This window comes from Dromaius novaehollandiae, chromosome 5 (assembly GCF_036370855.1).
Source record: "Dromaius novaehollandiae isolate bDroNov1 chromosome 5, bDroNov1.hap1, whole genome shotgun sequence".
Classification (NCBI taxonomy): Eukaryota; Metazoa; Chordata; class Aves; order Casuariiformes; family Dromaiidae; genus Dromaius; species Dromaius novaehollandiae.
Window position 1 is genome coordinate 68,546,801 of NC_088102.1, and position 21,228 is coordinate 68,568,028.

Consider the following 21,228-nt stretch of genomic DNA (forward strand, 5'->3'; position numbering starts at 1 on the left):
CTATCCTGTTCTAGCACTTATGCTACTCCACTTTCTACATGACAAACAGCATTTGTGACCTGTTCCCCTGGCTGAGCTCCTTCCACCTCCTTGCACAAGCCACGCGCTCCTTTAGGGCAGCGATGTGCCCAACTACCCGGCTTTCACCAGCTGCCTCATGCACTGGAGGGATGACGTAGAGACGCACGTCCCCCCCTCCCTGTCCTGTCCCGGCCCGGGCACCCTGCTAACACGTGCATGCCTCGCAGGGACTTGATAAGCTCTTGCCACAAAGTTACAGCCCCAAAAGAAGGGAGGCAGGCTCTGCTCACCAGCCAGGACAGAGAAGAATCACCCGGAGGGTCCTGACACTGGCTTTAACGTCACAATGTGCCAAGCGTGTGGTCCCCAAAACAGTAATGCCCTCTATAAACAACCCACTTTGCCTGGTGCCACAGTTTCGAAACACTGCTAAAGAGCAGGCAAGGAGAGCGTGGAGGAACCCCCCGCCAGGTTGTCCACGCGAATCAGCAGCATGGCCTGACCCCCACCTTGCCCCGACTCCCGAGGTCTGAGTTTAAAAGCAGCAGTGAGTTCACCTCCCGCGTTAGCGAGCAGAGACCAGCGCGGCCGCCTCACGATTTCGGGGGCGTACTCACCCAGAAGAGAAGGTTGAAGACAAACATTAGGTACTTGATGCACTGCAGGCAGTTGTGAGCCATGCTGCACCGCTTCAGCTCTAGGAGAAAAATAAACGAGAGATCCAGGTAAAAGACAACGTACTTGTTTCCCTTGGGGGACGTGTACTTAGCCTTGGTGGCCTTGGGGCCCGGGTTGGTGTGGAAGCCGAAAAAAGAGTTGCTGGCGGCCCCGAACTGGCCGCCGTACATGCTGCTGTAGCGGCGGAAGGCGCCGCGGGGCGGGCTGTACTCCTTGCTGTCCAGGGACGGGCTCCGGCGGTACGTGGACTCGTCGGTGCTGGACCGGCGCATGGTGCCGGCCGGCGGCCCCGCCGCCTCGCGGGGTCTGTCCTGCGCCGCTCCGCCGCGCTACGGCTGCGCCGCGGCCGCGCCGCCGCCTGCCGCCGCCACTGCCACTGCCATGCCGCCGGGGGCCGCGGTGCTCAGCGGGAGGGCGCCCGGCCCGGAGTCAGGCGGCGGAGCGCCCCGCGCGGGCGGCCATGCCCGCCGCGGCCCCGGCCCCCGCTCCCGGCGAGGGCGGGCGGAGAGACAGGGACGCCGCGGGGGGGGAGGGAGCGCGCTCCTCCCGCGCGGGGCGCAGTGCCATGCAGCCCCGCGGGCAGCGCGGCCGGCCCGCCGATGCCCGCGCAGCGCAGCGCCGCCGAGCCCAGCCCAGCCCAGCCCAGCCGCCCCCTCGCACCGCACCGCCCCGCCGGGCGCCGCCGCGCTCCCTGCCCTCGCCCGCCCCCAGCCCGGCGCCGCAGACCGCCCCCGCCCGCGGGGGGCTGCGCGGACGGCAGAGCCGGCAGCAAATAACCCCCCGTTGGGGGGGGGCTGGGGGGCCCCGGCAGGAGGGGAGGGGGCAAACGCGCTGCCCTTGCCCGCGGCCGCCTCCGCTCCGCCGCAGATCGATGGGAACGATTTTCCCGATGCCCTCGGGTCCGCCGCGTCGGCACCCAGGGAGACGGGGTGCCTCCCTCCTCCTGTGCCCGCCAGCTCCCAGAGCCCCGCGAGGAGGGGGCTGCCCGGGCTTTGAAAGCTTGCTCCAGGGGGGAATCAACCCAGATGAGACCGGGTTTCTCGCATGAAGCCTCTTGCCAGTCTCAGCACAAATCAGCGCAGACGTAGGCATCAATTAATTAAAAAACAAATTAGTAAAAGCAAAACGAGCTGGTTTTGCACAGAGCAGCTCACCCTCACAAACCACCCTCCAATTTTGTTAATTTACAAACTGCAAAGCCGGAGACAAATTATTTCCCTTCATTTCCTCTGCAAGCCATAAATACGCTGGACGTACCTGGGACAAGCTCTGAGCCCAGGACACAGGGCCAACAACTCCCGTGCCACCTCTTTCAGCAGCCTGGGATGAGTTATAATTTTTCCACCTCTTAATTTCCCTGTCTCTAAGAGCAGAGCTACTAGAGCCACGACAGAGCCATCCCTGCTGCTCTCCCTCCTCCCCTTCCCAGGAGGCATCCACTCTCTCCCCAGACAGGACACCTCCTTTCCAAAGAGGTTACGACAGTCCCAAGCAAGCAGATCTGTCCCCAGTCTGGGTTTCTAATTCACTCCTCACTTTTCCTCCTGCACCCAACAGTTCTGCCCCCAGTCCTCATCCCAACGCCAGCCAGACCTGCTGGCAAAGGAACCCAGAGCCGATCCATGCGTTTTCCATGTCCCCTGCCAGCATGCAGAAATGCATATATGCAAAATGACACATTAAACAGTAAAAAAGAGCTGGATACAACTCCATAAACACCATGTGGAAACCGTGTCAGTCAGATAATCATTACTGAGCGACGGTGCTCGTGATGTTGTGGGAGTGTAAGGGGCCAGTGTGGCGTATTTACTGCCCAGCCTACACCCGAAGGCTCAAAAGCAGCTCATTTTTCCTGCTCTCCAGATGAGAAATGAGGCAGAAATCAGCTGATTTCACCTTTCTGGAAGGCAATACATCACCAGCTCCCAACTGAATTCACTCCTTGATAGGGGTGGAATCAGTTATGAGGCCAAGGTCTGCGTTTGGGAGAGTTTCTAAAAGCTGCTCCTAAATAAGAAATAGTGAACATCAACACACAGTGGCTCTTTCTCAGACAGATGCAGAAAAACGCCCGGGAAGGCAAAGATCCTGCACCGCCCTTCCAGCAAAGGGTGCTTTTACCCCAGCCCCCTCTCACCAGGCACCCTCAGCACTCCCCACCAGCACAGCAGCTTTTGCAAGGCACTTTACACTAAACAGCTTCCGAGTTGTCACCGTTGTTCTTGCTCTAATATCAATAGCTAATTAGGAAAAGAGTCGTTTGGGGTACTGACATCGCACACCTCTGGAATCATCCTTTTACGCAGTCTCGCACACCAGGAAACCCGGCCAGGCTTGCTAGCCTGCACGGCAGATCCTTGTGACGGCAGCATGGCACTGGCAGGCTGAGCTCTGCCTCGAACCGGGGGCTTGCAGGAGGGGGAAGAGCCTGCTTGGGACCCAGGAAGAGCCACGAGAAGAGCACGGCTGCTTTTGCCCATCGCTGGAGGTAAAGGGGTGAAAGGGGCTGGGACATACGGGGACCCTCTAAGCCATTACAAGAAGGACGCAATCATCTCCTGGTGGCAGAGAGCAGCCATAATACTTACACAAACCAAGAAAAATAAACCTCCAAAGCTTACCCTCCACCTCACATTGCTGCGTGTAATGCCTCAAGATCTGAATCATCTGTCAGTTGAAAGCAACGGGTTTTTCTGTCCATTTTGAATACTGCTTTCTCTTTCTGCTCCGTAATTTTACCCTCTTGATCACACATAAAACACATCGCTCCCCTTCAGGTCAGGCAAAAGGCAGCCCCTCACTCGCCCCCTCATCACTTGCTACCTCCTTCAATCATTGCCCTGCCTCCGCTCTAACACTTCTTGAAACTACATAACTCTTCCACCCTCCCACTGAAATAACCCATTTTGCATTAACCTCACTTAAGAAGTGATCCACAGAATAAAAAAATTCCTGCTAGAAACTTTTGCTAAAATTTCCCGTACAAATACCAAGTGCATTAACTACCCCTGCTCCGCAGCCAGGGCTGTGCAGGAGCGTGCACGAGCACGCACGTGAGCGAGGACTCGCACCCTTTCCTAGCAGTTTCAATGAACACAATATCTAAGATCAGATATTACTGGAAGAGTGGGAACTTCTCATGGGTTTTTAACATTGCTCCATGCCCTAGCACTGTAATAAACCATGAGTGATCCAGTTACTAATATATCCCAAATGGTTAACATTTTAATTTCATGTACATGCAGAGACCACCAGAGGAGAACGTTAATCCAAACTGTCCGGCACTGTCTGTCCCTTCCTTCAGCAACCCACCTGGAGAGCAATCCCTTCTTTTTTCTTGGTCTTTTCACGCATAACACCTTTGCTGCTACTGCCTGGTTATGTTTGCACCAGCAGTGCAGGGTTTGTAAAAAGTGGAGCTCTTCCAAAGACTTAGACTACCAGAAACATGACCTCGTTTGACTTGAGGGAGAACCAAAGCTCAGGGCCAGGCTGGCTGTTTCTGCAAGGAGAAAAGCCCTGTGATGGAGTCTTTGCTTTGTTTGCTTCCGTATATTCGGTTTGCCTGAATATAAATGACAAAGTGCAGAGCAAAAGGGAAGGGGGGATATGATTTCCAAGCCGTCAGCATAGGTGTGGCTGTCACGGGGACCAGTGCTGCCATAGGCCTGCATCTCTGCTCAGCCTCGTCTAAGCCCGACGGGGGGACTCGGGGGCACACTCTGACCCAGCGCCGTGGGGTTCCCTCTCCCCGTTTTTAGAGCAAGACTCCACCCACAGGCCAAGGCATGGAGACGTCTGGTCACCGAGCGTCACTGCACGCCAACCCCCCTTCTGACTGCCCACACCAAGCTACTGAAGGGCCTGACATTCGCTTGCCATGGATGAAAAGAAAGGACTGGAAATCCAGATGAAGACAGCAGAAAATTAAAGGCTGTAACTCTTACCTTGAATCGTTAAAAATACAGTTGAAAACAAGAAAAGAAGCAGTCGCAGGTTTGCTCCCTACACCTTGCTCTCTCCTGGAAATTCCCTTGATGCACACGAGAAGCATGTGAAGGGTTTAAGAAACAGGCCTACGTTCTCCAAAAGGTGAGTCAGACTTGAACCCACAGCTTCCAGACAAAAAGCAGGATGCGTCAAAGCAGCCCACTAAAAAGTAAGAAGAAAATTCAAACAGTGGGAGAGGCGGCCCTACTCGGGCAGCCACCACAGGACTCTCCCACTCAGGCTCCAGAGCCTCCAGCATGACCACGGTGGAAGCTGAGACTCTCTCAAGAACCTTTTATAAACGTATACATATATAGAGAGTATGTTTATGACAAGAGTCAACCAAAACAGAGTGTGCTTCAATGAAACCTCAAATTAGCACTTACTGAAGATGACCAAGTGTTTGTTTAGGTCCTGCTCAAGCACTGTTCTTCCCTTTTATTTCCTTGGTCTTCCACCAGCAATGTCAGCATCTGACAACCTTCACTGGAAAGCAGCTGTGCCGTGGATTGCACAGGCAGGAGGAGAAAGCCAGATGATCCAGAGATTTCCGCACCTATCCGAACTTAAAGATCGTTGGGTATTCACAGCCATGCCTGTAACTGTGTTCAAGATTTACTCATGCCTCCAACAGACCTTTGAAAAATATTCCTGTCAGAAGCAATTCCACTTACATAGCAGACTTCGGGATTTTTTTTTTCATTTTCTTTCTTTTTCCCCTATAAATAAGGAAATTTGCATGAAAAAAAGGATCTTCAATACTTAATAGCTCATCTCCTTCTGCTCACATGCCACCTGAAGTCATGATCTTTGTTTTATAGCATAATTAGTCGCTACGGAAATAACATAATCATAGACAGAAAATATTTGGGGTATGATTTGCAATACTCTTTATTTAAGCCTGTGCCCAAGTTACTTGTGCAGAAACCTCACTGCTTTTTATATGCTCTCATCTGCATAATAGCTTTCACCGCCTCTGCCTGTGCTTTCACACACACTGGTAGTGGTAAGTACGCTACTCAGACTGGAGGCATTTGTTCACTCATATTTGAGCATCTGCACGTTCAAACAGCAATGAGAACACACAGGCACGCAGAAGAGCTGGCTCCAAGTCAGCCTAATCAAAAAACTCTTCTAAAAATTAGCTTGGATTGGGCCCAATTGGTTTTTGTCATCCTGTTCTTTGCTATTGATGTTTTTTGTCTGATAGTGGAAGTTTTAAGTAAGGAGATTCCCTGTTTCCCCAGCAGCTTCTGTTTCTTTTTATGCCCTGGACAGAGAAGATTATTGCTTCAGATGAAGGATAAGCAGTGCCAGCCGCTGAACTCTGGCGAAGCAGAAGCCCTGTTCCTCTGCAGGTGCCCCCAGTAGTGCGGAGCGAAGGAGCAGAAGGGAAGAACACGTGTGACCCCCTGTACAAGATGAGTTGTGGCCCAAAGAAAATCTTTGTCAAGACCTATCTTTGCGGTGTCAGCAGGTCTTAGCAGCACGAAGGCAATTTATGTGCTAGTTCTCTCAAAATCAGGTTGCATTCTCTAACCTGAGAGATCAGCTGATGTTCAAAGAAACACCACTTCAAACGTCCATGCCGTACAGATGATCTTTCTGTCAGGTATAAAGCAATCAGTCAGACAAGGAAATCTTTAAACTATCCACCGTTCTGAGAGTTTGTGAAAACAGGTATTTTACACCAGAAGCAAACAAAACAAAACAAAGACTTATAAAGATCCCAGCGTTGGAGTTCCGTAATTAGCGTCTGCTTTTGTAAACCTTCATGGTCCCGAACGAGAACAGGGAGTCCAGAATGGAGTCTGGTTTTGTCTTGCATCCTTAAAAAACAGGGCTAAGGTTTTTCAAGCCTAAGAGCGTCAAGCCAAGTTCCTATAACTCCTATATTTCAGCTACATTTCCAAAACAATGAATGTCCAGCAACGTTCACTGACCTCGCTGGCACCCGAGCGCTCAGCACGTTTGAGAAGCCGATTGCGGAGGGCCCATTTCAGCAAGGTACTCGAGCACAGTTTTCCCTGCACTGAGACTGCTCATGTACTTAAGTAATAAGAACACACTTAAATGCTTTTCTGAGTGGGATTGCATGCAGGCAAGAGCAACTAGGGCTTTAAAGGCTGCGGATCGAGCTGGACTCCATATACAGCTGCCCTAACAGATGGAATAGGTATAGGTATAGGCAGGAGCACAAGCTCCGGCTCTCGCTTTGCCATTCTGAGCACGCGTAACGCTGAACCCTCAGGTGCAACTTCGGGAGGGCTCTCAGCAGACACACTTGCAAATATACTTTTGAACAGGTAACACGTACAGGTAAATCATTTAAAGCAACAACCTAGGATTGACACTCATGAAAGATAGATTAGTGAGTATAATAGTGATGATACCTGGAATAAAAATCTGTGCTGGAAGAAATAGTATCACCTGCACCGAAAACCATGCATCTGTATGTACTAGCTCACATCACCACAATCTGACCTTTTTTATATTTCACTGTCAAAATCTGTAAGTAATCTCATTCCCTAAGGCAGGGGATGTCCCAGAGGAAGAAGGGGCAAGTGCAGCTTCAGGCAGCACAGATGCAATGCCTTTTTTGCAAAACACACAAACTCAGTTATCAAAGACAAGCTGTCTAAAACAAGCGCTAGAAGCATCCCCTACTTGTTAAGGCACTACAGAGTATTTAACATTAATCTGGGGACTTGGTTTAAACAGAACTAAGCAAGTGCCCTCAGAGTTTTAATAAAAAAGGATGAAAGAGAGTTAGGGTCTGAATTTAGATGCTCCGAGCATCGAAGTCGAACCTGCAAGGAACCTGTTTAGACTTTTAAAGCTAGTCGTCCGTCTGCGCACTGGCGGGAATTCTGGATTCGAACAAATTTCAGCCTAAATTTCAGCTGTGTTTTTGCGCTCAGGGTTTCCTCTTGGTGTGTCCAGGCTCTCAGACTTCCCAAACCTGTAAGAAGCACTCGGCTCTGGACCACTGCAAAGTTTAATCCTTCTAAATCCCAGCCATAGCCTACAGGAAACTGCAAGAAAAGGCAAGGTCAGCTTCCTCGGCTGCTGCCTGACCGCTAAACAGTTTGTTTGCTGTGCTACATTTGTGAGGATTTTTATGAAGGCAGATTTATGTTAAAAAAAAAAAAGTCTGTATCAGATTGCTAAGAAGCCAACTGAGAGCTGACTGGGAGTGTTTTATTATATACATTCCCTGCTGGTTTTCAGAAGTGACAGTGAACAGAGAAAGGAGACCCAGACCTCCTGATTTCCTTGTTCCGCAGGGCCAACACGCTCCTGGTCTTAGGCAGGACTTCTTATTTGATGAGGAAAGAGAAACCTCTTTATTTTACATATGTTTCCAGGTATCTGAAGACCAGATTAAGTTTCCACATAGCTATGGTATTGCTAATAACGCTTCTCTAAAACGGTGCATAATTATGAGCCTATTAAACTTTAATTAGGATGTTTGATAGGCTTTTTTATGAGTGTCACCCAAACCTGTATTTAAGGGTAAACTGTGCTTTTAATTTCTATTTGTTACATTCACTCCTTTTTGAGATCAGTGTGAATTACTGTGAAGTTACAGCTGGATATTTCCTGTGGAAAGAGATTCATTATAGTAAAAGCTAGATACTATTTCTTAAAAAATTTGAACACTACAGGAATTCCTCGGCCAAAGCTGGTTTGGAAAAAGCCAAAACAAAAAGCATCGTTTCTGTTTGCTCCCATTTGGTATGGAAACAGAAAAGCAAAACGAAATTAAGACAGCTCTATGTCGGTCCCTGTAGGGCTCAGGGGCCACGAAGCCAAAACCGCAGCGAGAAGCAAGACGCCAAACGCACGGGCAGGAGCAGAAAGCGGAGGCGTGTGGAAGATGCTCCCCCCGCCACCTGCGCCAGCCCGCCCGCCGTGCAGGGGCACCACGGGCAGGCGTACCGGGGGCACCAAGCCCGTTTTAAGGACGGAGAAACACAAAACGTCACCTGAACAATGCAGAACGGTAACTGGGAAAACGCTTGCACTAACAGCTTGCGCCTGCCCGGGCCTGGCCCAGCGAGGGCGCACGTGTCCCTGCTGCGGCGCGACGAGCAGGGTGGGCACTGCCGCGGGACGCTGCGCCTGGCGATCTGATGGTGGCTTTAGCCACACCAGGAGTCCCAGCGTAATCCTCGCCTGGCCTCAGCTGCTCCTGCAGGAGTGAACTCGGCGAGAAAGGGAAGCGAGCCAAAGCTGGCCTTGGCAAGACAGAGGTGCAAATCTGCTTTTCCTGCATGGAGCTAGCTACGACTCCTGCAGACTGGCGTGCCGTGCAGCTGGAAGCTGAGACACGACAGCCTCAGACGAGAGGAATTTATCATCATTATTTTAGCGTGAGGGAAACTCACTGATTGCCACCCAACAGCTCCGGAATTAATTAGCTGGTGACGGGTCTGCTGCACGCCGTGAGGCTCCACGTCTGCGGCAGCGGCGCAAGGAATCCATACTTGAAAGGTCTTTGGTCTTTTTAATCCTAAACTACAAATCACAAAATCCACCTAACAAAACCAGCAGATCAGAGGGACTACAGGAGAGGTTCCCCCTGCCCTGGCCCTGGGGACAGCCTGCTCCCTGCTGCTCACTGAAGCTCCTAGACAGAGTCGGCTTCAAAACCATCCGCTTTTCTTCTTCGCATCTCCGTAATAAGATAATTGGTTTGAGCTGAGCCTGCCACGGCTCCCTCCCAGCTGCCTTCCCCGGCACGGCTGCCGGGGGAATACCACCAGCCGCTTTCCTCCGCCACTGCCGGACGGCAGGCGGGGGTCACCCGCCTCGGCACGGCTGGCTGCTGCTACCTGCTCAATCAGCGTGCAGAGCCCGCGTGCTATTTTGCATCTGGCTTTGCAAAATTTTAACGGCTCTCTGCTAAATAATCACTCACGACAGCAGGCAGTGCCATTGCCCGGGGCTCCTGGGGAGCAGGGCAGCCGGGCAAAGGGCAGGGAAAGCTGACACAAGCGGCCTGGGGGCACTGGAAGCCCCCAACAGCCAGGGCTGGGGAAGCAAGTTTCTGAATGGGATCACGAGCGGCCCCAAAGGCCGTGGCCGCTGGAGCAGGGGCCTCGCACAGGCTGGAGCTGCGGCAAACGCCGAAACCCAGCCTGGGCTCTGGCAGGAGAGCGACTCCAACGAGAGCCGCGCTGTATCCTGCCTTCGCTAGGAAGCCGCGTGAAATCCTGGGATGCATCCGGACAGCCCAGGCACAGCACACAGAGCTTGAAAGCCAAACACGCTGCAGCAATAATGTCCGTGCAATTAGGGGACCTCAATGATGATTTTTGTGTTATTACGCTCTAAACAAAAAAACTCTTTCCATGTTGACGTTAATTTCTATAATGCAGCTTTAAAAACAAAACAAAACCAAAAAAATCAATAGACTGCACCCAGGATGGCAATGCCTCAAAATTAGAAGCAGCATGTTGGCATTTTTCCCAGGAAAAAAAAAAGAATGTATACACACAGACACCTTTTATGCTTTGCAAGGCCGGTGCAGCTCGGGGGACTATTCCCACCTCTGTAGGCCAGAGCCGGGTTCACAGCGCAGGCTGAAGCGGAGGGCAGAGGCTGCTCTTTGCAGCGCCCGGACATCTAGGCCCGAGAAGGAGCTGCTCGCCCAAGCTCTGGAAAGGGCAGTGCTGCCGAGCTGCCGGGAACACGTAGCGCGGCCAAGCCAGCCCCCCGGGCCTTCTAACAGCAGCGGCAGACGGGATCCCAGGTGACAGCATGCCGGGCACGCCAAAGGCCCGCCGCCTCCCGACTGCCCCCCGGCCCTGGGCAGAGCCCTCCTCCGGGGCCGCAGGTTTAGAGGGAGCCCGCAAGCCGCCCGCGAGACAGCGGCCCGCTCCCTCGGGAGCCGCCACCGGCAGCCACGAAGGCAAACGAAGAAATGGTGTTTATTAGGCAAATTTTTCACGTAGCCAATTATTTCGTATATAACAAGGACTAAAAATCTTCCGTCACCGTTTGGAGATCATCTAGGAGATGACTGAGTTTGATATCATTTTTATGAAACAGGAGGAGGAAATACCTTAAACTGCCAAGCTGGGTTTCAGCAGGAGCTGGCGCCTGTTTCCCTCCTGTACCTCTGAAGAGCCCCATCTCTTCACGAGCGCATTGCAAACATATCTCCATCACAAAACCACTGCTTCAAGTACTCACTTTACAATTTGATACTCTTACCCGATTTGATTACCTCCGTTTGTCGGCATTTTCTCCACCCTACGTGGAGGACTCCCTGTACCTTTAGGTTTCAAGATGGTTCTGCAAATATTTGCTGTATATGTACTTATGATGAATGCACATATTCATAAGCATTTGTGTCAGAGTACACATTTTTTACAGGAAATCAGTTTCTAAAGAAATTCATTAGTACCTCTGAGAAATGGATAACTTGATGTTTTTAATATTTATTTTAAAACTCTCTCGGGGGGTTGGGAGGGGGCTGGACTTTGGGCTGGGTTGGAGCCTGCCCGCTTATGACGCTTCTGCGGTAATAGGGCCTGAATCTCTACCTAGATGGGTGCATCGAAGCGTTGTGCACTTAGCTAGATGTGCTTTTAACACCATATGCTAACTAGCTATCCGATTTTGCAATGAATTCCCCTGAGGCTAGCACGCCTCGGTCATGATTCGGATGCATAAGCAAGGGCCTCAGCGCCTGCAGAAGGACTTAACTACGAGGAAATCAAAAGACCTACGTGGGTTTCCACCAACCGAGAACTCAGCCAACCAGCTTAAAACTGCACAGGCTTCAGCTCAGGCAAATGCCATGGCTGAAGTATTTCTCCTCCATGTATATGTTGCCTTTTTCATTCATGCTGCTGCCGTGGAAAATACCTGCGGCGGCATCTCCAGCTGCGCCCTGGCCGGGCTTATGTTTCACCCTGTCTCCTCAGAGCAGGGCTCTGCCGCCCGGGTTCTCCGTTACAGCCCTAGGTTACCCTTTTCAGCGTGTTTTTGGAAGATGCACCGCCTGAGCACAGACAGCTCAGGACAGGCACAGGACGACACTACGTGGGATCTCCTGCCACACTAAAGCAGGCGAGCAGAGACGAGGGCACGGCCGGGCGCGCTGAGGCGGGGGCCCGCGCGGCCCCGGCGATGAGAACAACGCAGCTTCCAGCAGGCTCTACCAGCTCGCCTGGCGCTTATTTCAAAATTCACAAAAATGCGAAGTAGCTAAGCATTGGGCATGTGCAGCGGCTTTCCTGACTGCTGCCTTTCTACACTGGGCTCGCACAGCTGGAAAAACGTGATCTGCCTCCCGACGTGCCCAGCGAGAGGGTCACAGCTGGCCTTTTGCTAGAATTGCAACTTGCTGCAAATGGAAACGGAGGTCTTCCACATTTCCTGTGATCTTTGCAGTGGCCCAATATAGTGCAACGGCAGGCAGCACTTGGTAGAAATGAGGGAAGATGCACAGAAATTGGGAAATACAGTTTGGACAGCGGTGACAGTGAAAAATAGCGAGAGCCCTTGCTATCCCCATGGGAGCCTTTTAGCTTTGCTGGAAGAAACTGCACTTGCAACGCCCAAAGGAGCTGCTGGCACAGAGCGGGAGCCCAGGATTTCTTTGGATTTGGATACGCAATACCGAGCAACTTCGTGTTTCCTAAACATGCACTTTTCCACCATGGTAACCATGACATTCCCGCAATGCTGATGCAAAACGACAGCGTTGGCAACGAAGCGCCATTTGACCAAGGTCTGAGCAAATTTGGGGTGCTCTCAGCTACCTGTGTCTACAAGGAGCGGAGCAGAAAGCCTGCCCCAGGCCGGCTCCCCTCCCCTCTCCCAGCAGTCCCCCGCTCAGGCTGTTCAAGCATGGGTGCATGGGAGAAACAAGCTGCTTCCAGCCACAGTGACAAGTTCCCGCAAAGGAAGCGCTTGCTTTTCCTAGCCGGCAGACATCTAGACTGCAATGGTGCAAGCAAACACCTTTGAAAACAACCACCCAAACGTTAAATACCAAGTTTACAGGCTCCAAAAGTTACTCCAGATGAAGTCAATGATTTCTTTTACAACGTGTGGATGTGGAAGCGCAACGCCGCCCGGGCAGGTCCTGCAGCACAAACCAGCATTCGCTAACAAGCCGGCATTTCAAAAGGCCAAAGCGAAGCTCTGCCACAGGGATACAACGAAATGTGTGTCAGGTGGATTGCGTCAGCAGATGTTACAGTGAGTAAAGTATATATGAAATATATATCAATAAATGTACACTTCAGCTCCTCTTCCCCCCCCTTTGTAACTGACACATTATAAATCAATATGTTCTTGGCTCTCAGACAGATCTTGCTCCATCTACTTTATGAAGACATACTTAATAAATCATATCTGACAGCATAAATCATATCTTACTGCAAATGAGATTTAGAAGAACTATTCTCCAAATGCAGTTGATTAGCATATGCAATAAAGAGGCCACAATTTACATTACAATTCACACCTGTAATATTTTAGCATGCATGACAGCAACCTAAAGAACAGCAAGCACTCACTTAATGCATCTCCACACACCTTACAAAAAAAACCACACACACAGGAAAACCTTTCCCTAATTCTCACTAACATTGTTCCGGAGAGATACAAAAGCTCAGAGCATTAATAGCCTCACAGTGCTGGAGCCATATTTCTTATTGCAAAGGTAAGAAATGCACTTCAGCTCATTTTACAAGTGTATTCCCCATTTCAGCAGTATATTCTAGCTTTCAGAGTAAACTACCAAGGCTAATTTCTGACTGGGGAACGAAAGGATGCACTGGCACTCAGGAGAGCTGGATCCTACTGCCACTTCTGCTACGTTTTACTGAAGAATTTATGCAAAATGCAGTGCAACGTTCCTGTGTTTGTCTGGATGTTAGACCTCAGCTGGATCGGTTCCAGTCTCTTCAGAGCTCAGTCTCTAAAATTGAAGCAGAAATGGCCAAACCAGTCTCACTCGAGTCCAGTCCCATCATCATTTACTGGATGCCTTGAGACAAACTGTCTTCAAAAGTGTGGTGAAATCCTCTTCGAGAAGGGTACTGCCAGAGCCTGATCCAAAGCCCCCAAACAGAAAAGCATTATGAATAAATCCACTTTAAATCGCTAGTTTAGACATAAAGAGCACTGGAAGAACTGAAGAGCAAACTGTTCCTTCACTTCCTTCCTCCAGGCCCCTCATCCTCCTCACTCCCAAATACTCCCCCGACAGACTCCAGAGCTCGCTGGCCAAGTGCTTCTGCTAACCTCAGCATTACTCAGAGCTATGCATTTTCTGATGATATCCTGTACATTAATTGAAAAACCGGTTTTTGACTGTTCCAAGATATTTTCCCTCGCCATAGCCCTGTAAGAGACTCGAAGGCACCAGCACCCTGCAGGACACCAGCACCACGGAGGAGCTGCTCATGGGCTCTGACCCTTGGGAAGTCAAATGAGCAGCAAAGCCAAGTTTCCAAATGCCCTCTGCTGGCACCTGTTAGTATTACCAGGAATTTCACCTCACTAATAACCTTTGGAAAACTTCATTTGGAGGTTCGTCATTTTGAAGGTATCCTGGTTTTGCATTCAATCTAATAACATTCCCTCTTCCAGGGAAGATGCCCCCCTCTTTTGATTTTAACTAAATACGACAGAAACCCAAGTGCTGCAGCTTTCCCTGTAAACACCATTGGTAGATTATCTTCTAGTCGGAAGACATACCTGATAAAATCTCCAAATTCCCTAACTTCTAGGGATCTTCACCCTGATTATTTTGACCAGTTGCTTTGCAAGAAGCTGCTGTGAAGTTTTCCTCACCTCCCACCAGTGGCAGGACCACGAAGACCCCCCCCAGCCGTCCTCCTTCCGTGGAGCCAGGGGCACAAGTGCTCGGCTGGGGCTGTCCCCACCAGCGCCAGCTCCCTCGCGGTGCCCCGGCGTGTCAGTCACAGGGAGCCCCGCGGTGACCGCAGAGTCACAGTCGCACAGTCACAATCGCACAGCTATAGCAACAGGGCACCAGGTCCTTGCAGGCTGAATGCCATGGTGGGCCACGGCCACAGCAGCATGAACAAAGCGCTAGGTACTTCTTGAATTATATTTACTCTTTTGCCCAAAATAGCCTGGAGCTGGGGGCTTTCCAAGCACGATGGAAAGACTGCCTCCTTTCCAGCATGCCCCTTAGCCAAGGATTTGAGAGTCCACAAGGAACTGGTAGAGTAAGTAAGCCAAGCTGAAGTTCCTCGATACTCTGGCCGTGAATGACTCTTCCTTCACTATTACTTTTCAGTTACCTGAGGACGTGGTGCCTGATGATATTTAAAATTATGTTTCAATTCTCTGTCAATAGATAAGGCTGTTGTTCAGAAAAGAACAACAATTAATGATACAGCCCTGGAATACACGCTGCAGCGTGATCACCCACTGCTTGAAAGCACTGATGATGTGTTTGCGTAGTGGGGCTCCCTAAGAGGGAAGGCTGGCGAAGAGACAGGCCTGACGGAGGAAGGCATTTTCCATGGAGCACTCAGAGATGAAAGCATTGCAAACATTTTTGTTAACAAGTGCTGCTGGGGAAGGAGAAGGAGCGCTCGCCCCTCTCGCAGCGTGCACGGAAAGGGACGAGATAAGAAAGCACTCCTGCAGGAGCGTAATGCTGGGGCCATGCAAGGGAGACTTTCAGAGAAGAATAAATTTCAGTCGGTCCTTGTCCATTAACTCAGCCTTATTTCCAGTGCTCTTTGCAGGCAAATAGAGACGGCGCTCCAGAGCTCTCCCACCCAGTGGAGACCTCTGATAACCACGTCCCTGCCATCTGCTGCGTAGTCAGGAAAGAAGGCACCTCTCTCGGCACTACATCTTTGAAGGCAGGTTTAATAGGACAGCATTTATTACGTTTAAGAAACATTTGATGAGCCTATAAAAAGGGCTTACTAATCAGAAGACCAAAAACTGTGAAATCATATCTGATTAACCCACACATATTTTCTGTGGCACAGATCCTTCTCACTGCTCTAACTGCACAGCCAAAAACACCTTACAACAACCTGGCCTACACAGGCGGGCAGCGGAGAAAAGTAGTTCAAGGCTGTCCATTACGGACCCAGACCTGAGTGGAACAGGGCTGTTAACGTGCCGCCGTCCATCACCACTCTCCCTAGGCTGGCAAATTTAATTTCCATAATTTGTCACCACCGCAGCTCTGCTAGACTTGGTTGCAGTTTCAGTGCGCACGGAAGTCAGCTCAAGTTAATGCCAGGCAAGGAACGGTTCTGGCAGTGCAGATGGGTCCCAAGTGCAGCAACGCGGATACGGCCATAAAAACCCTGCTGACTTCACGCTATCGTGACACTGGTGACTTTCCTTACGACGGAGCTCTCTGGACTGCCACTGCTCCAAGGCCGGGGACTGACTGCAGCTTTGCAGAATGCGATTTCAGCTATGGCTACTGATCATTTGGGTAGGAGATACAAAATGCCACCCACGAAGAGCTGTTTCAGCCCAGCATTTTTTGTTATGAGTGTGGCACAGATGCAATGACTACTAGGTTACAGCTTTGATTTTGCATTTCTTTGACATTTGTATGAATGACAGATTTTAATTTTGTCATCTTTTACCCTATTTACATTTCAGTGCTTTTGCGATGGGATAGGGAAATAATTCTGTCTGGGCTAGAACCCCCAGGGCACCTTGCTTCCTGAGAAGAATTTAACTTGACCTTCACGTTCTTGTCAGAGGGGACCAAGAGTCACCAGCCACCAGCGTACCACTAGAAAGACATTTGCTTTCTGACAAGAAAGACGTGGGAATGCAGGGGATGGGAGGACAGGAGGAGCTCACGCCTTCACATAAAAGAAGATGCACACTATATTCCTGTTTAGTAAATAAGGAATTGGTGAAGCAGGGTAATAACATCCTCTAAGAAAGGCTGCAAAACACTGTTTTCCCATTCGGGAACAAAGCTGCTGCATTGTCATGTCTTCTCCACATCTACCCATCTCTTCCTCCTCTACCCAAATCTTCTGCACCCGTCACTGTGGTATCTGGAGCTTTCCAAGCTTTATATCTCTACAGCAACATAGGGAGCCCCCCTGGAAAAAACTGAACCTAGAATTGGAAGACTGAGAAAACATTTCAAAAGAAAGAGTTCAACCCAAAACCTTCAGAAAAAGTTTGCTTAATACATTCTCGTCTGAAAGCTGTTTCTAAAACAGTACCATGGCTTCCTTCTGCTGTTGATGCTTTTCAAGAACAAATCAAATAGGCTCCTTTTGCAAGACAGAATTACTCTCATATCCTGCAAATTCGCTGTGGGAGTTCCAAAAGTCAAGCTGGCGCCTTTCCTTCTTACTACCACATTTCAAGGCACTTGCACAGAAATAACAGATCAGAATTCAGGAAATAATCTTACGAACGAACCACAGGTTACAGCAGAATATAGCTCACCCTTCCAGCTCTGTTCGCTCGGCAGTGGTAACAAAATGGGGGGAAAAGGGCAACAAAACCTGACAGTAAGATTCAACACTGTATCTCCAGGACATTTTTACATATCGTGAAAAAAGGGCCCTGGTCAGTCGTCTCACTGAAAAGCATTAGTTAGGATTAACAACACAAGGTAGCTGTCGTACGCATGTCTCCGAATCTGACCTGAGATTTGCAGGTGACCGTCCATCAGTGCTGTGCAGCAGCAGCACGCAGTGCGCCGCAGCAGCAGGCGTTACACCACCACCAAGGGGAAGGCATTTGGACAAAACACGTGTGCATGTTTTAAGACACGAATGGGAAGTGAGCAAGTGTGTCAGGCAACAGAAAATCATAACTACAACCCTACTGAGTCAGACGAAAGTCTGTTTAGCCTTGTCTTCTAACCCTGCCCATAGTCTACAAAAGATGCTTAGGAAAAGAGTATGAGAAATTGGACAACTACAATGTGAATTTTTTCCTCTACGTGTCTTTTTACTTTCTGACACCCTCTGCGTTAGGTATTTCCTGATAGTGAGGTTTGCAGAATGATTAATAGTGTCTGGAAAGAAAAGATACTAAAATAATGGATAATGAGATAACAACTCTTCTGGATATTACAAGTATTTATCAATCCTCGAGTTGGAAAGGAAGAGAAAAATAGTGGTGTGGGAGATTAAACAGTTGAAAACTAAGTTCAAAAGCACAAAATACACTTCAGACAATATTTGCACAATTACATTGAAAATTTCTATTTTTATATATAAATAGAACTATATGTATATATACACACACACACACACACACGTGCACACGAACACGCGCGCACACACACACAGTGGGAAAGCAGAACATCCAGAACGTATGCTGAGTGCCCAGGTCGAAGGGACTATCAATCCCATCACAAATGAATGTACTTTAATTAACCTGAGATGTATATAAAGCACAGGTTGACAGTTAGAAGTATTGCGCTCTGAGAGCTCTGCAAAGGTATGGCCTATAAATAGGAGAGAAGTAAGCCACCAGAGATCAAATGCAGTTGAAGAGGATAAGACCATACAAATAATATGCGATTTTCCAGTCATTCCCACTTGTGAAGTATCTGTAGAAGACCAGATACAATCACCATAAAAAAAACAGAAAACAGAATGCTTCAGAGCACAAACTCTCTTCCACTTGATGGGAATGAGTGATCCAAAACACAAGGAAAGGCCAACAGATGTGACTAGCTAGGGGCCTAAAATGAAAGCCCAATGACAGTTGCTCATAAAGCACTGCGATCATCTGGGGAAACATCACGACAGCACGATACAAGTCAGTAACTGGCTCTATTATGTGACCACGAATCCTTGAAAAAGCAGCATGGACAGGCAGCTCTAAAATACTAAAGGCGGCATTAAACTCACTGATGCTCATCTCTCAGGTAGCAACTACTTCTCTCCTTCTCTCATTCCTGGCCTTTCATGGAAGAAAATTAAGAAAAGTTTGTGTCCAGATCCTATGTACACTCTTCACTGGTATATCCCAAAGAGCTTTAAAGGGAGGTTGTCTTTATTATCAGTTCACAGATAAAGACAGTGAAGCAACAGTGTGTCTCATCCACGAGGTTGATTTAGTTCTTGTCCATCACCGCATCACGAGTCCAGGACCACAGCACTCCTGGTAGGCCTCCACTAATTCCAGGATCACACCTCTTGCCAAACACAAAGCACAGGGAGGACAAGTCACAGGCACTGGAGGAGCACGCACTGAAGACAGCTCAGGAAGAGCTTACCTTTTTGGCTTGCTAACACCAAACTTGTACTTCATCCAATGCACACTGATGATATCTCACGTATGACTGGGCTCATCCCTCTGCTGCTGCACTGACAGTGAAAAGCTCCATGGTCGAAAACCAACTGCTTATTTTTAGTACTTTTTCCTGTAACATAAAAACTGCTTCTGCCACCGGGCACTCAACTCTCATGAATCCACAGAGAGGACATGAGCATTCCTACCAATTTGGTTTAGTCTCCCGTCAACAGAAGGTGAAGGAAGGGAATTTATGTAGCTAAGTTTCAGAAGACTAGCAGGAATTTCAAAAATGCTTTGATGGCAGTAGCAAATAATAGAAAATACCCTGTGAATAATAAAAAAATACCCTATACAAACACTGTCACTGTACTAAGTAGGCAGTTTTACATACCTGTGAGCTTATCTTTTAATTGTCTTAAAAGCTGACGCTTGTAGTCAGGAAAGTCATTGCAATAAAGATCATCTCACTCACAACATATGCATCTGCAGCATTAGCACTGATTAAAGGCTTAACAATGTAAATCAAGGGAAAGGTGTCACATCTGGAAATAAATGCTGATCTACATATTAGCTTACAGAGCCCGGAGAAGTCAAGCCCAAGAAGTCAAACAGGGAGAAACGTGATGCTGTTTCTGACTTTTGGCATTAAGTAAGGAAAAAATTTGCCAGGAAAAGGGAAGGCAGGGGAAACACCAGGCAGGTGCTGGCCTGTGTCAGGAGCCTTCTGATGCTCATACTTAGTGCATAGCTTCTTTCATCTAAGCAGCTAAATGTAGGATGAGGATCTCCACAAATGCCACTACTGATCTAAAAAGCTGTGCAGAATGGGCAGTATGTCTGGCTCCAGTCTCATCCCCACAACAGCTATTTCTGATGGTACACGGCATGAAAGGAGGGGTTGCAGCCATTTCCCCCCGCCAGTGCTCCCTGGAAGGACAAGTTTTGCCTGACAGGCGCTTCAGACAGACGACGTGCTCCCATTCCTGCAATGATGGCAGCTGCTCGGTATATCAAGAAAGAGAGGACTGCTGACAGCTTCTGCAAAAGTCACAGCAGAAAAATGAGAGCAGGGAAGGAGGCAAAAGGATTGTGAAGCACTTTAAATGATGCTCAGTTAGGGTCAAGAACAGTCCCCATATCTAATCACTTCTGCTGCAAACCATGGGAGTACTTAAAACGGAGAGATTTCATCCTTTGTCGAAAATATTTTGCTTTCTCTTGAGTAACTTGCTGTCTGCTCTCCTGTCCAGCTGCTTTGAATCTATTGCTATCGAAAGGCCCTGGACCGACAGCCCAGGCTTGGATTTTTCCCAACAGGCAATGCCACAGTGGCACTGAGGCAGCTCCACCACGGGCGGCAACCAAACAAACTCGAAAAGAGACCAGCTACCAGGAAATTACAGATCCTACCACCCAGCTCAGCTCTGCGGTGTGATTTACTCAGAGCCCCACCATTCTCCATGGTTACAGTCCACACAGTACAGGCAGCCATGGTGGAAACTTCCTACTCCCTGCTGTGTCTGCTAAACTGCCTCCAGCTTGGTTTAACAGGAGCCGTCGGTAACGTGGTGGGAGTTACGGCCAGGGTGACACGGCCACTAGTACTGCGCAGGGCATTTCTAGAGCTGGACGGACACCTGGTTCACTACAACTGCCCAGAAGCCACTCAACTCTTTGCATCCCCAAAGAAATGTCAAATCCAGCAACTGATCTGCAGTGGCTTCAAAGCAGCTGAAGTCAAAAGACTCTATATTCCTCATAAGCTGCCTGAGCCCATCCATTTCCATCCCTGGCCAGAGCCTTTACTTTGAACTGCACAAATAGATTAAGGTCACTGTCAAAACAGTAGGACTATGTCACCCTCGAGGAGCTGAGCGGTGACAGCAAAGAAACAGTAGCTGCACAGGAGAGCAGGCAGCAAGCTACTTAGGAGAAAGCAAACTATTTTTGACAAGGTGAAAATTCTTCATTTCTCCATGCTAAAAACGCCAGTGGCCTGGGATTTTTTTTTGGCAGAAGCTAACCAAATGGACAGCATTTAAATTACCTCAGCATCGACTGTAATGGAATAAAATCGCACTCTGCAGATGCTAACCAACACAGCTCTGGGGTCACTATTATCACTGCATATTAAAACATGCCAAGCATAGCCAAAGTCTCAAGAAAATAATCTGGCTGGCTTTCTGTATCTTCTTTTGTGCCAAAACAAAAAATCATTGGCCAAAGCAGATTATGATAGCAAGAATTTCAATTGCATATGACCTTTGCTCTGTGCTTGGG

General features: G+C 49.2%; 1 protein-coding gene across 4 annotated transcripts in view; it reads right to left on the bottom strand.

The window, feature by feature from the left end:
• The window catches only part of TSPAN4 (tetraspanin 4), a 356,522-nt gene that overhangs the window by 195,680 nt on the left and 139,614 nt on the right, over nucleotides 1–21,228 (bottom strand). Inside the window, exon 1 of one of the 4 annotated variants that reach the window (XR_003260436.2) lies at nucleotides 639–1,307. Coding sequence is in view for 2 of the 4 variants with exons in the window: in XM_026108254.2 (XP_025964039.1) it covers nucleotides 639–971 (333 nt within the window). In the remaining 2 variants the exon portion in view is untranslated. Of the gene's footprint in view, nucleotides 1–638; nucleotides 1,317–21,228 lie in introns of those variants that run through there. The other 3 variants (XR_010389543.1, XM_026108255.2, XM_026108254.2) reach the window with 3 other exon arrangements.